This window comes from Fundulus heteroclitus, chromosome 19, assembly GCF_011125445.2.
Source record: "Fundulus heteroclitus isolate FHET01 chromosome 19, MU-UCD_Fhet_4.1, whole genome shotgun sequence".
Classification (NCBI taxonomy): domain Eukaryota; kingdom Metazoa; phylum Chordata; class Actinopteri; order Cyprinodontiformes; family Fundulidae; genus Fundulus; species Fundulus heteroclitus.
The window spans coordinates 29,600,923-29,614,838 of NC_046379.1; the positions used below are offsets into that span (position 1 = coordinate 29,600,923).

Consider the following 13,916-nt stretch of genomic DNA (forward strand, 5'->3'; position numbering starts at 1 on the left):
TAGGATGCAGTTAATAACCTGGTCTAACGGCTTTAAGTTGAGGCAGAAAAGACCAGTGCTGCTTTGGAAATGAATAAGCATAATCCTTATTACAGTACAATAACCAATTATTTATTATATTGACAGTTGAGGAATAACAAAGATTACCTTTGGTAGATTTCAATTGCTTAGCGCACAGAGTAAAACACCCATCACCAACCTGTGTTTTTCTGACGTTTATTTAAAGACCCTAACGGCTGATAGAGGCTTAATCCGACTTTCTGGTTGGGTAGAATTGGCCGACCGTTGCTCAGCAGACATGCTGCTCATGGTTTGCCTCATTTAGTTTCCTCGTCATGACTCTGTTGGGATGTTGCAGCTAGAAATATTTCCTACAGGCCAGATGGAGACTTTGTGTAAGCAGGGGAACACTGGCTCCATCCAGCCAGATAAAAAGATTCTGGCCGCTCCATCACTGTCCCTCGCTCCTCATCTAGGAGTTCCCATCAGACCACTTCTAAGGTCTATGGTCCAACTAATATGTTTAAACCATAGCTTCTTATAACCGTGTCCCGTACTGCTACTGCCATCCGGTTTACTGCCGGGTGCTGCGTTGTCCTCTATTCATCCTGGATTTTGTAGGGGAGCCAAACGTCAGCTGCCTTTTGCCACAGCTGCTACACATATTCTGTTCCCCTTCAGCTTTTTATTACACAGCTGCAAGAAAACGAGAATGGACTTTAGGTTGAATTTCCTTCTGAAGCCACAAACGTGTTCAAACGGTAGATCTCAGGTTTGATAGGATGTAGCAACTACCAGAGCCAAACGGCTCTACAGGTTAATAAATGTTAATCCAGCTGTGCTGACAATCCATCAACACATGGTTTCATCTGAGCCATATGTCTGTGCCCAGAAGTTTACATCATGTTTCGTATTTATTGAACTTGAATTATTTGAACCATTCCTCTAGCTGTACAACCCTCAATTTAACTGATTCTTAAAATCCCATCGGTGCGCCTGTATCTATTAATTGTGGATTTTTAATAATCCAAACGCAGCCAAGATTCGACATGCGGACTCAAAGACAGTTTAAGCGTGACGGCCTTAACAACGGCGCTTTGTAAAGGTGTGCAGAGTCAAAGTTAAATCCACTGATTAGTTCTAGTCCCGGTTAGTGAAGGAGTCTGATTCTGTGTGGCTGCATTGTGCAAATGCATAAATCAGTGTTCGTTTGTACTCTGGCATGTTTGTTCAGTCTGCTGCGGTCTAAAGCAGCCGGTCTGGTCTGAAATAGTAGAAAGCTGTTATGTTTTGCACAACAATGTGAATATCCTGCAGTTAAAGGTGTAAAAGTTGAGGAAAGTGAGTCTAGCCGGACCATTTGTTCAGGGAGACCGGGTTGGTCCCACTCCACGCCTCATGAGCCACTGTCCAGCATCTTTAAGCTGCGTCCCTGCTGCAGTGCGCCTGAGTCAGGTGGCAGATTTACCGCCTCAGCATGTCTTCATGCGCCGCACAGGCCTGGCAATAAGCCATCCATTTCATTCAGGTGTGTCAGAAAAGTAAAAACATGGATGGTTTTTTTTTTATTTACTCTTTTTCTGTGTTTTTACGGCATTAGTGGCTCGTTTTTCATACAGTAGACTGACAGGAAAGGGGGTTTGAGGGGGGGGAGACATGTGCAAAGTGCCTGAACACTGGTCAAATCTGAACGTGTCTGTAGCGTCGCTGTGCATCTTGGGAAGTGGTGTGGATGAGTGTAAGCCTGTGATGTGTCCCGCCAGGACGGCTCCGGATCCCTGAAGAGGAGCGGCTCCTTCAGTAAACTCCGAGCGTCGCTCCGTCGAAGCAGCGAGAAACTCGTCCGCAAGCTAAAAGGCGGCAGCTCGTCACGAGACGGCGAGCACAAAAATCCCGGGTAACTATCAGCGTATCTACAGGCGCGCTTTAACTGCCACAGGTGGCTCCTTTTAATGCACCGCAAGCCTGGAGGAAGCAGCCCGGCCGGTGTGTTGACCAAAACCTAAAGACGTCGAGCGCTCTACTGTCCTGGTGCTGATTAGTGAACTCTGAAGCTGCCTTTGCACATGAAATGTTTCCTTTTTAGGGGGGCTCCTCTCCCATATGCAACAGTCATTGCTCCTCCCAGCAAAGACTTCCTGTCTAGAGCTGAATCAAATCATGTGCAACAGGAGCAAACACTGACTTCTGCAAAGTGCTTTGCTTTTATTATGAAAACAGGTGTTTGTTTTTTTTAGGTAAAAGTGGGGGTGACAACAGTTCTTACAGATAAACTTAGAAGTATTGTAAGCTAATGTTTGACTTATAGAAATGTACAGTGTTGTATAAAAGAAATGAACTAAAGAGATCAGCGATATTTAAATGTGGGGTTATTGTGTAACATGAAAGAAGCGTCTGAAGCTGTTGATTCTCCTGTGAAGACATACGATTCTAGAGGAAAACATTTGGTATAAAGGAGGCAGTACTAATGGAGGAAAGTATATACTAAAAAGATATTAACTGAAATTTTAATTAAAAAAAAATGTTTAACTATATTTGTAATATGTTTAGAAGAAACCCTGCCCACCAAATTCCTCCTATTTTATTTCAGGCAGATTTCCTGATCTCTTTTTAAATGTTTAAATTATTGCTTTTTTAACACTTGCACTGACCGGCACGCAGCCCCTGAAGTGCCCTTGGTAGGAGCATTTTACATTCTGTGCGTAAGATGGTTTTCCTGCGCACACATCACATTGACTTGAATGCACAAAATGTCAAAAGGCACCAAGTGGACTTTAAGGGCTCCGTGAATCAAACATCTTTCCAGGGGCAAACCAAAGATTAATGATGAAACGGAGGGAGCTAACTTTAATCAAGTGGTGTAACGGGCCATATTCATGAGGAGAACAGCTACTAACGTCTGCCTGTGATTTCCCATCACACCTGTTGTGCCCATGGGAATCCTTTCTGACTAACCGTTCCTTTTATTCACAGCGTTTTGTGGCTGAGCTGCAACTTAAAGCTCTGGACTTTTAGAAGCTCACCTTCTTCACGTTCTGTTTTTAAAAGCAACATGTCTGCATGGCTGTCCTGTGTAGAATAAAAAAATGTGTTGTTTTTACTTTTTATTTATGAATAAATGTCATTTCTTCTGAATGGTGACGTGCATGCCTCGTCTTTGGTCCTGCTGGCCTCTTGTGTTGTGTGGTGCTGCTCTTCGCTGCGTCTCGTGACGGTGATGGACTGGATGTTGGTTGTCTTCATCATCATCATCATCATCATGACTGGCTCTCACAGCTATGTAAAAATCACTGCAGAAACATCTTAAACGAAGAAAGAAAAAAAAAAGTCACCCACCCTGAGCCAATTTTTGGCATTTTAAAAAATATTAAAGATGCACTGACCAGAATTTGGTGGTTGGTTACAAGAGCGATTTAAGAAAAACATTGGGTATTTTTTTCTAGTCATCCTGCAGGAGGCGACCTGAGTTCACCCTGCTGAGTGTGAACGAGCTGCTGCTGCACATTTCTCCCGTATTTTAAACTAAAGTACGCACTTTGCATTTGAAACCGTCTTCAGGGATTAGAACCGTTAGCGCGACTAGCTTTGGGTATTCCCTAGAGACTATTGATCAGTACCTTAACTCTAAGCTTTACAAAAAGCTTTACAAATAAAACCAGTAACTTCCTGTATTCCTTCCTGATTACATTGTAGGAAGGTCCTTTTAAACAGCTTTTTGCTGAATTAATTTTTAAGCCTCACTGGCACCAAAACTGCGTCTTCCCTTTGGCATACACGCCTGGGTGTATCATTTTCACAGGTCCAATGAAATTTTAAAAAGCTTTTACTTGTATAGCGCTTTAACTAGTCTGACGAAGGCGCTTCACACTGCAATCAGTCATTCACTCATTCACACCCTGACGGTGGTGAGCTAGGTTAGTAGCCACAGCTGTCCTGGGGGCTGCCATACACCGGCGGCACCGGAAAGTGTCTTGCCCAAGGACACAACGACTGAGACGGAGCGGGGGATTGAACTGGCAACATGCCTGTTGCAGGACAAACTCCCTGCGCCACTGTCGCCCCTTATAAAGACCGTTGTTTTGATGATTCCAGCTGGCCGGCCACTGGTCTGCTCTTATTGGGATGGTTCTGGTCACCGGTCAATATCTCTGGTCATCTGTGTTTCAGTCTAATGTTTAAATGCGGAGGGAGGACGTTTCTAAAACTGGAGCTAAACCGCTGATGTCGACATTGGAAAACCTTTTCCAACGGTGATGAAAGCCGGTGTTTGACATCCCAGAAGTATAAAAAGTTAAGTGGAGGCGTACTATGAAGGCCGTTCGTACTAAACGTGTAATGTACGTCAGGCTATTTGAGCATGCATGTGTACATTGTAGTCATGATTTTCGAAATGAAACTACAAAACTGGCGGAGTATTGGGTGCGCTTTGTGACGGATGTTTTCTGCAGTGACACTTCACATAACCCTCATTTTTGTGCTCTACTTATTTGCGTTTGCATGTGTTTAACCCGTAGTGTAAACGTGTTTGTGTGCACAACACAGTAGAAATGTGATTTATCCCTTTTTGACGGCAACTAATGGCACGGATCAGTTACTGGCTGCACACTTTGGTCTGCCATTCACCCGATCTGATTGGTCCATCACTAAGAGCTACACCCATCAATCAAGGCAAAATAAAAACCCGGGTCATGTCACCAACTGTTTTTTGTTTTTGTCGTTTCTAAAAGGGTTTGTCTCATCACATGTAGAGGTCTTTATTTTGCCCCAACTAGCCCAGAAAGTCATGGCTGTTGTCTAACAACACACATTGTCCAATGAGTCATTAACCCAACACGTGACAAGAATGAACTCTGATTGGTTGTAGGAGGTGGTGCTAACATTTTACAGGGCATTGTCTAATCGGAGTACCAAAGATCCCATCCATTAATGTGGAGCTAACCCTTTTTTGTGTGACATCACTAACCCTCATGTAACTCCAGTGAGTTTTAAAGCTCTCGCCTGACTCTCCACCCCTCACCCTGCCTGTCTGCATGTGGGAGCAGCATGAAGCGAGCCAGCTCTCTGGGGGTGCTTAACTTGCCGGACAAGCCTGCCAGAGACCACTACCAAGTAAGACACATTTGTTCCGCTGTTTGCAGTAAGTTCTCCTGTTTGGTTCTGACCGAGTGTTTTGCAAACCTATCCACAGCCCTTGAGGTTAATCGCATTTAGCCATGTCACAACCACACACATACTTTGAATTGTCTTGTTACTGAAAATTGCTTTATACGCAAACTTGCCTCATGTACGGTAAAGTAGTGCATATGTGTGAACTAGAAGGAAGATGATGCATGAATTTCACCTTTAAAAAAAAAATGGTGTAGAATGCATTTTGAGCCCCACCTGCTTACCTCCATTTATCTGCTGCAAAAGATCCGGTGCAACCAAGCGCCTTCAAAGGTCACATAGTGAAAAGTGTCCAGTTGTTTCTTTTTCTTTAAATCTCAGTATAAATCCAGTTGTGGTGTAAAGACCCAGGAGGTTTGTTAAAGGACATTAGGGAACAGGCAGCGCCACAAAGACCATTAAACACAGCAGACAGACCATGGAGAACGTTATAGCAGGATCAGACCATAACCTGCACTTTGAGCATCTCTGTCCAATCCATCAACGGAAAATGGAAAGAGTATGGCAGAACTGCAAAGCTCCCCAAACGAACCGGCCTTGCAAAGGGGGAGCATTAATCAAAGAAGCAGTCGAGAGGCACATGTTAACTCTGGAGGAGCTGCAGACATCCAATGCTGATTGTGCATTTGGACTTTATGTCAGCGTGGCAAGAAGACGGCCATTGCGTACGAAAAGCTTAAAGGTTTTGCCTAAAACTTGCCACAAGCCATATAGTGGACACAATAAACATGGAGGAAGGTGTTCTGGTTAGATGAGATCAAAATTCAACATTTGGGCCTAAAGGGAAAAACAGTAGAGGGAAAGAGAGACTGAGCATCAGGCTGAACACACCAGCCTCTCAGTGAGCGGTGGCGGTCCCAGCGTCACTTTGGGGATTCTTCTCTTCACCGCGGACCGGTCAGATTTGAGTTGAAGGTGAAGAGAGAAAGAAGAACAGGCAAGAATGTCCGTCTCTAGGTTGGTAGAAACATTCCCTACAGGACTAGCAGCTGTAGATGCTAGATGTCTCTCCAAAGCATCGACCCAAGAGGGCAGAATATATATGCACACCACTTTGATCTCTAAATGAAAAAAAGAAGTTAATTGTGTGTCATTTTCCTTCTACTTCAGTACTATGCGCTACCAAATAATCCCTCGAACCTCTGTGGAAGTTTGTGTTTGTAACATGGCGAAATGTGAAAAGGTTCAAAGGTTAACAGTTTAGCAAGGCACTGTATTTCCTGTGATGGTTTAGCCCCCAATCACAGAAAGAAACGAGGATATTTAATCAGGGATTGTTGGGGAAAACGTCACAAAGCCTATTGAAGAAATAAACGTGCAGAACTACAGCGATTTGAATTGCATTGTTTCTACTAAAACTGATATCAGCTTCTTTCCCTGACTAAACATGTATAACACTAAGTGTCACAGGGGAAGGCCCTTGTCATTTCACCAACTACCTACACTGACAATGGAAGTTAAGGTCTGGTTAAAGAAATAAGATTTCACTTTTAAGAACATCAGAAATGAACATGAAGGATCTTTACCTGACACTGATTTCAGGTGAAATGTCAGGTTCTGTTCAGATGTCCAGTTTACCAAACCTCATTGTCTCTTTTTCTGGGTTGTAGCATAATCTCACACTGAAACCGTTAAAAAACAAATCAAAACCATTTGAGTACATCATTGAGAAATAACTGTGGCACAGTTATTGGTAGCCCTTGCATGATTTTACCCCGTTGTGCTAATAGTCCTATCACATTTTCAGAGGAAGGAGTCGCTGAGCGTTCCTTTTTGCACAGGGTCCTGCCTTTTACTCCCTCCTCTTCAGCCCCCCCACAGCTTTCCTATTGCCATGGAAGAGGGTTTATTTTGTCCCTGCTGAAGCCTCTTTGTGTTGATTTAACAGTCCGTATGTTTGGGGCTGTTGCCCTGCTGAAAGGTGTTATGCAGTCTGACCGGGTTCCCAGGGTCTTTGGAGGAGAGGCTGGCCAGATCGCAGCATCCCAGATCCTCTCATCTTCTTAAAAATGAGCAGGAGGTGTTTCTCAGCGTAGTTATCTGTTTTACCACAAACCCATCAAGTGACTGTTGCTGAAAATCATAGTCTGAGTTTCTTCACACCCAAAGTACAGGTACATGTCTGGTTCATTACAAATGAACAAACGTTTGGTAAAACACAGACCAGGGTTCAGGGACATTTCTGTTTGCTGTTAGATTTCAAACTACTTTGTGCGTCAAACAACATCCCACACATTTTTATTACGTTACTAAAATAAAGCAAACTGAAGCACGCCTGACTGCTTTCGTTTGCTAAACTCTGCAGAGAGCCGAACTGAAACTGTGTATGGGTACATCTGACAAAATTAGAATATCATAAAATAGTTGTTCTTTCCAAAAAAGGGAAACTTGTTTAGATTCCTTCCACAGCATTAAATATTTAAACTCTTTATTTCTTTGTCATTTTGATAAATATGTACTACAGATAAGGAAAACCTAAACTTTGATGTCTCAGAACATTTGCATATTACATAAGATCAATAAAAAAAGGACATTTTAAAACAGAAATGTCAGGCTTCTGAACACACAGTTCATTATTCTGCACTCAGCCCTTGGTTACGCTCCTGTTTATGAATTACTGCATCAATGCGGCGTGGCAGGGAGGCGATTAGCCTGTGGTGCTGCAGAGCTGTAATACCAGCTCAGATTGCTTTGATGGCTGCCTGCAGGTCATCTGCCTTGTTGGGTCTCGTGTTTCTCATCTTCCTCTTGACAGCAGCGCATAGACTTTCTCTGGGGTTCAGATCAGGAGAGTTTGCTGGCCAGTCAAGAACAGGACCACCATGGTCCTTGGACCAGCTTGTGGTACCTATGGCAGTGTGGACAGGTGTCAGTTCCTGTTGGCAAATACAGCTTGTCTGCAGAGGGAAGCATGAAGTGCTGTAGAACGTCCTGCCAGATGACTGCTTTGACTTTAGACTTCAGAGAACCCAGTGGACCAGAACCAGCGGATGACATGGCACCCCAGATCATCACTGACTGTGGAAACTTCACTCTGGACTTAAACGCCGTGGATTCTGGGTCTCTCCAATCTTCCTCCAGACTCTGGGACCTCGATTTCCAAATGAAATGAAAACTTTACTGTCATCTAAAAAAAAATGTTGGACCACTTAGTCACTCTCCAGCTCTTTATTTTTTCCTCAGCCCAGATGAGATGCGTCTCAGGAGCAACGAACCAGGAATGAGATTTGTCTGTGGCTCTTGAGGCACCGACTCCAGCCTCAGTCCACTCCTTGTGCTTGACAATCCTCTCAAGTCTGCGGTTATTCCTGTCAAACTTTTTCCTTCCGCTCAACCTTCTGTGAATATACAGCTTCCTGCTTCTTTAGCGATGAGATTTAGCTGCTTCCCCTCCTTGTGGAGGGTGTCGAGGACTGTCTTCTGGACTTCTGTACACTCAGCAGTCTTCTCCTTGATTGTGTAGGTCATAATATGGCAATGATGTGACATTTATACAGTAAAAATGCTTTTCTAAAATTTATGTTATATAATATCAAAATTTTCTGAGATGTGGAGATTTTGTCAAGAACCAAATATGGTCAGAGTTTTTAGTTGAGAAGTGATTTTTCAGGTTCCTGATTTCCTCCAATCAGGTAAGATGAAGGTGAAGCTGACCAGTGATTGCTGCATCGCTACCTTTAATGCCTCTTTACCTGGGCTGCCTGACCTGCGCTGTATATAAACATGATGAAACCAAATATGACATAATGTGCCTTCATTCTGTCTGCACTGAATGAAGCTTCCTCTCCAACCTTACTTAAGGCATCAAAACAATTTAAAGGTTTAAAGATTTCTTTAGATTTTAGCTCTAACAGACATAGAACTTTGAATATGGGGTTTTTGCTCATGGATTAAAATGTCATGGATTAAATAATTTGCCTGATTTCTGGCAATTGTGTGAAAGTATAACACTTTACCTTCACATGACACTTTTGGTGTTAAACCAGTTTTTGGATTCCAAAACAGCAACACACAAAATTTGTGTGAGTTGCAAATGATTTACAGTGATTTTACTTATTGTTATTGATTTATTTTGGCTAAGCCTTTATTTATACAAGCAGTCTCATTGTGACATGTTCTCGTTTAATAGAGAGAGCGGGGGAGTGGAGCAGACTGAACTGGGGATGATGCAAGAAGAGCAGTGACGTACAATTAGAGCCTTCAGCAAACTGTAGTTAGGTGATCGCTTGTTGAAAATGATGAAAGATAGCCACACGTGGGTTTGGGTTATTTAAAAGGTTAAAAGTAAAAAATAAAAAAAAACTTCTCTGGTGTCCCTCTGTCTCCCTCTCTTGGTATAAATAGTATGTGTTATTATTATTATTACCAGAGCAGAGGCAGTATAAACTAACATAAAGGTGTAGATATGAGTCCAGCTTAACAGCACTGATCTCTAAGCTCTCGTCCTTTTGTGTCCACCAGGAACGAAATCATCGTTTGAGAAAGCATCACGACCTGAGTGCCAGCCAAACGGACCTGGCGCGTTGAAGGAAGTGAACCGACTCTGACCCATGGACTGCCCTCTCTGTAAATGGCTGTTTGTAGAAAAGCTTTATCTGTTAATCATACTTTAGCATCACGACACAAAGTGCTCACTGGACAGCCTGTAAACTATGACTGCACTGTTGAAGGTCTGAGCTCTCAGCAGGGAGCTGGAGCTCCTTCCACTGGAATGTACAGCGGCGTGATGCGTGTTCCTTTCTGTGAGAGCGCCCTCGTTACTTCATGCTGTCTCCTGGTTCCAGTCACCGTCCACTCTTAAAATCTGAACAACACTGCATGCAACGCTAGCGTTAGTTTGAAGGAGGACACAAACAGGAGTTTTACGTCACCAAATCAGGGCTCTAAATGAACTCCAAAACAAGTCACCTGCAATCAAAAATAACAACTTTTCTCATTGATAGTTAGGATTTTCTTTATTAGGAAAACTTGTTCAGATTATTGTGAACCTGGCTCTTCTGAAGATAATCCCATGATTAAATAACTAATAAATCTGAACGGGATAGATTATGGATACGTTATAGGAGGTTCTGTTAAAAGGTTATGAGAAGTTAGATTTTTATTTATTTTGCAAATTCACTCTGGTCTTATTTCTTTCTACAGAGACCTTCCTTTTCTTCTCTTAAACTTGTCCACAGTTTGCTTCTTGCAACTCTCAGCCATATTCAAAGTACAAAAGCTATAATGAATGGCTAACACCGAAGCTAGCTGGATACATAAACACTAGAAGTTTGATTGGCATGTGGGACGAGCAGTAGATAAGGTCATACCCCAGGAAGTCGACCCTGTAAAAGATCATCCACTATACCTTTAAACCAAAGAGGACCTATACCCTCTTCATAGAAGCTAATGATCTTTTAGACAGGAAATGGTAGTTGGGCCTGGTGCTCCACCAATGATCTTCCTGGTAGAGACGTAGGCTGAGAATGTAACATTTCCTGTGTGCAGCTTCTGTGTAAATAACGGCTTAATATAAATATTAAGGTATAAAGTCTTACAGTAGTGTAAGGACAAACTGCTATGATGTTTCTAAGGTTGGAGTTTTAAAATGGTACAAGTCTGCTTTTGTCTTCAGCATCTGGGATCAACTAATCTGGATTTATATCAAATAAAGACACCAACAGTGTTACACTTAGGCTCAAAATTATACCTACCCTTTGTCCATTTAGCTTTAAAGTAATCTTTTCATTTTCCCACCATGCTTCTTCTGACTGGAAGTAATAATGTTTTAGTGTGGCCCAGACAAAGTCCTGACTTGAATTAGATTAAAAAAACAAACAAAAACAAAAAACAACAAATGTGTAGACAAGGACGGCCTATCAGTCTTAAGGATCTGGAGCTCATTACCAAAGATAAGCTGGTTAGTAATTTTAATGGCTGGATTGCTATGATGTCAATCAATATTGTTCTATTTGATAGGATTGAAGAACTTTAAAATACATTCTTTAATAAAACATATGAAAAATATAATTTTTCAGAATTTATATTCCCGTTAAATTGCTTTATTATCATTTGAGATACGCTGTTCTCATTTCAAATCAGAAACAGAAAATATTTTTAATATATCTACTGCATATCAGATGTTGACTACTTACAACCTTTTAATAGAACCTCTTTTTAAAAAAAGCTAAGCTATCCCTTTCAAACCTACATTTCTGTTCAGTCAGGTTTTTAGGGTTACTCTCCAGCTCCATTGTTTGTGAAAATATAATCACCTCTGGCTCCAGAATAACCCGCGATGATTGGGACTGAATGGAGAATTTGATGTCCATAAAAAAGTCAGTGAGCTAAAACCAGCAGTTCTCACAGTCTGTTAATGAAACCCAACAATTGTCCAAAGTTTGCCTCTTAAAATATCTGCATTAGAAGATGTCTGAGCTCTCAGTGCAAAAGTGAAACGCAACAAGGACCGTGAGGTTGTTGTGTCTAAGTGTCTAAGTTTAACGCTAGCTCCACAGTCTCAGGTCAGACTGGAGTTGTTGAAGGTGCAGAAGGCTCCTCTGTGTTTGAAGGACAGAAGGTGAAGCGCGTGTGGCCTCATCTCAGCTGCTTCCTCCTCAAATCCTCTGTGTTGATGGAAGATTTCCCTTCAGATATCTGAAGTCCTGTGTTTACATTTTGTTTAATGCTGGTTTAGTTGTATTTATCCATGCTCTGTTGTGTAAAATTGCTTTTATGATTATGCAAAACGGTTTGACTTAACAGGACTTAAGATTTGGTCCCGCTGTTATCTGACCTGAATGAACTGGAACACGACAGCTGTGGCTAATTCTGCACAACTCTGAGTTAGTCCACAGGTTTGAACAGCTCCAGGAGGAAGATCTCTAGTTGTTTTCAACATTCGATTGAGACAAAACTTTACACGAGTGAAGTGCAATTTATGACGAAGACTTTAAGGGGATCTTAAACTGTAAACACAAAGATGCAGCTTGTATCCTGATGCTTTTATTCCGCGCGGTTTGTAGGTAAAACGTATACAACACTGTAACCTGTGATTTGTGTTGCGCTGATCTTCACAGCAGCTGGAAGCTCTGCTTTAATCGATTCATGCTGTCTATAAAACTCTAATTTAATGTGTAAAGATTATTTTGAACCAAAGCTGTAAAATTTACCCTTTTGATTAAACGTTCCAGTCTTTCTGAAGTTTTTCGCGCATTGCATTTTTCTTCCTGCTGACAAATTGCTGTAATGTACTCTAGGTCAGAGATCTTCAGCCTCTTTCAATGTGGGACCCCCTTGACTGATAAAGGGGCTGTGCAAAGACCCCCTTCTATGCCATTACTGAACGAGAAGAACTCCAGGAAAATCATTTGTCTGGAGTTCCTTGTGATGCTGATAGTGAAGAATAACATCCTGATAAAATCAATGCGTGGAATCAAAAATATCCAGAGAATATTTGGTGAGGATTTATATGGTAGAGCTGCAAATATTATATTAAAGTTGCTGAAAGATCATGAAATTGACATTTTGGGCCCACTGCCATTAAATGAAGAAAGGAAGAAATAATACAGCAATCACCCCCTGTGTCCACTGACTGGTTGTGATCGCTGTTTGGGCTGCTTGACTCTGATGAAATATAGGAGATTACGGGTCCAACCAAAACTCTGAATTCCTCATGGTAGGTATTCTTAACTGCAGACATTTAGCCACTTACAGAAGAAGAAATAAAACACAGTCTCTCCAAACTTAAGAGTACATGTCTGCATCATTTCTACTTTCAGTGTTACAAAAGTCAAAAATATCTGTGATAATCTGATATGATGCGAATCCCGATAAGATCCCAAACAGTAAGCGCTGCTACAGAGGAACAGCTGCATGGCAGGAGCAGCAACAGAATAAAGCCCTCCAGGTACCTACTGGATACAAACCTTAAATGAGCAATACAACTAGAGTTGATCCAAAAAACTGCTCTCCTGATGCACTCGCATTCATGTCCAAGAACCTTTGAAGTGTTTTCATATGCCATAAACTTTCTCACAAACTCATACTTCTTTGGAATTGTAGCTCAAGTTCTGTCAGATAGGATAGTGTGTGAAAACATAGTTTCCTGCAAATTCTATATAAGAAAGTCACTCTCACAACGACTAATAGTGAGACACTAAATCTAGGGTGTGTTTTAATTTCAACCATTCAGTATTACCTATAGCTGTCTATTTAGGATCATTATCCAGAGACGAGCAGAGATGCTGTCCTGGATTTAGCTCCAACCATCAACTCTGCGCAGCTTCCCTCTAACCTGCTGAAGCATGAGGCTGTCGCCGCTATGTTTCACCAGCGGGATGGTCTGAGTAAAAGGCTTTAAATAAAAGGTTCATGTGAATGAATTTTAAAAGCACTGAATTATTAAAAACATCAATTTATGCAGAGGTATTCCACATAAGAAATATGCGCTAAACCTAAAAATATTTACTGTAATAGAACTACAAAAGTAGAAGGAACTGGCACAGCTGCCAGTAAACCATACCAATCTGAGCTTTACGCACACTTATCAGGGTGAAGGCCATTCATTTTGGTGTCATGGTTATTTATTCAGACTGTTCCTTGAAGCGAAAAGATAAAGATTGTGGTTGAATTATAAAACAAACAGCCAGAATTGTATGTTTGGATTTATTACTGACTTTCTCTAAACCACATGGGGTCAAAATTCCACGTACAGGTTCAAACATATACCTACAGACCGACTGATCGTTGGTAAATTGTCCCTTAGCGAA

At 41.8% G+C, this 13,916-nt stretch overlaps 1 protein-coding gene across 7 annotated transcripts in view; it reads left to right on the forward strand.

The window, feature by feature from the left end:
* Positions 1–12,348, forward strand: part of klc1a (kinesin light chain 1a) — a 49,575-nt gene extending 37,227 nt beyond the window's left edge. For 4 of the 7 annotated variants that reach the window (XM_021323267.2, XM_021323269.2, XM_012875889.3 and 1 more), the window contains exons 14-16: positions 1,764–1,897; positions 5,043–5,109; positions 9,628–12,348. In XM_021323267.2, coding sequence (XP_021178942.2) covers positions 1,764–1,897; positions 5,043–5,109; positions 9,628–9,693 — 267 coding nt within the window. In that variant the 3' untranslated portion in view covers positions 9,694–12,348. Of the gene's footprint in view, positions 1–1,763; positions 3,140–5,042; positions 5,110–9,627 lie in introns of those variants that run through there. The other 3 variants (XM_021323270.2, XM_012875892.3, XM_021323271.2) reach the window with 2 other exon arrangements.
* The last annotated feature ends 1,568 nt before the right edge of the window (positions 12,349–13,916 follow it).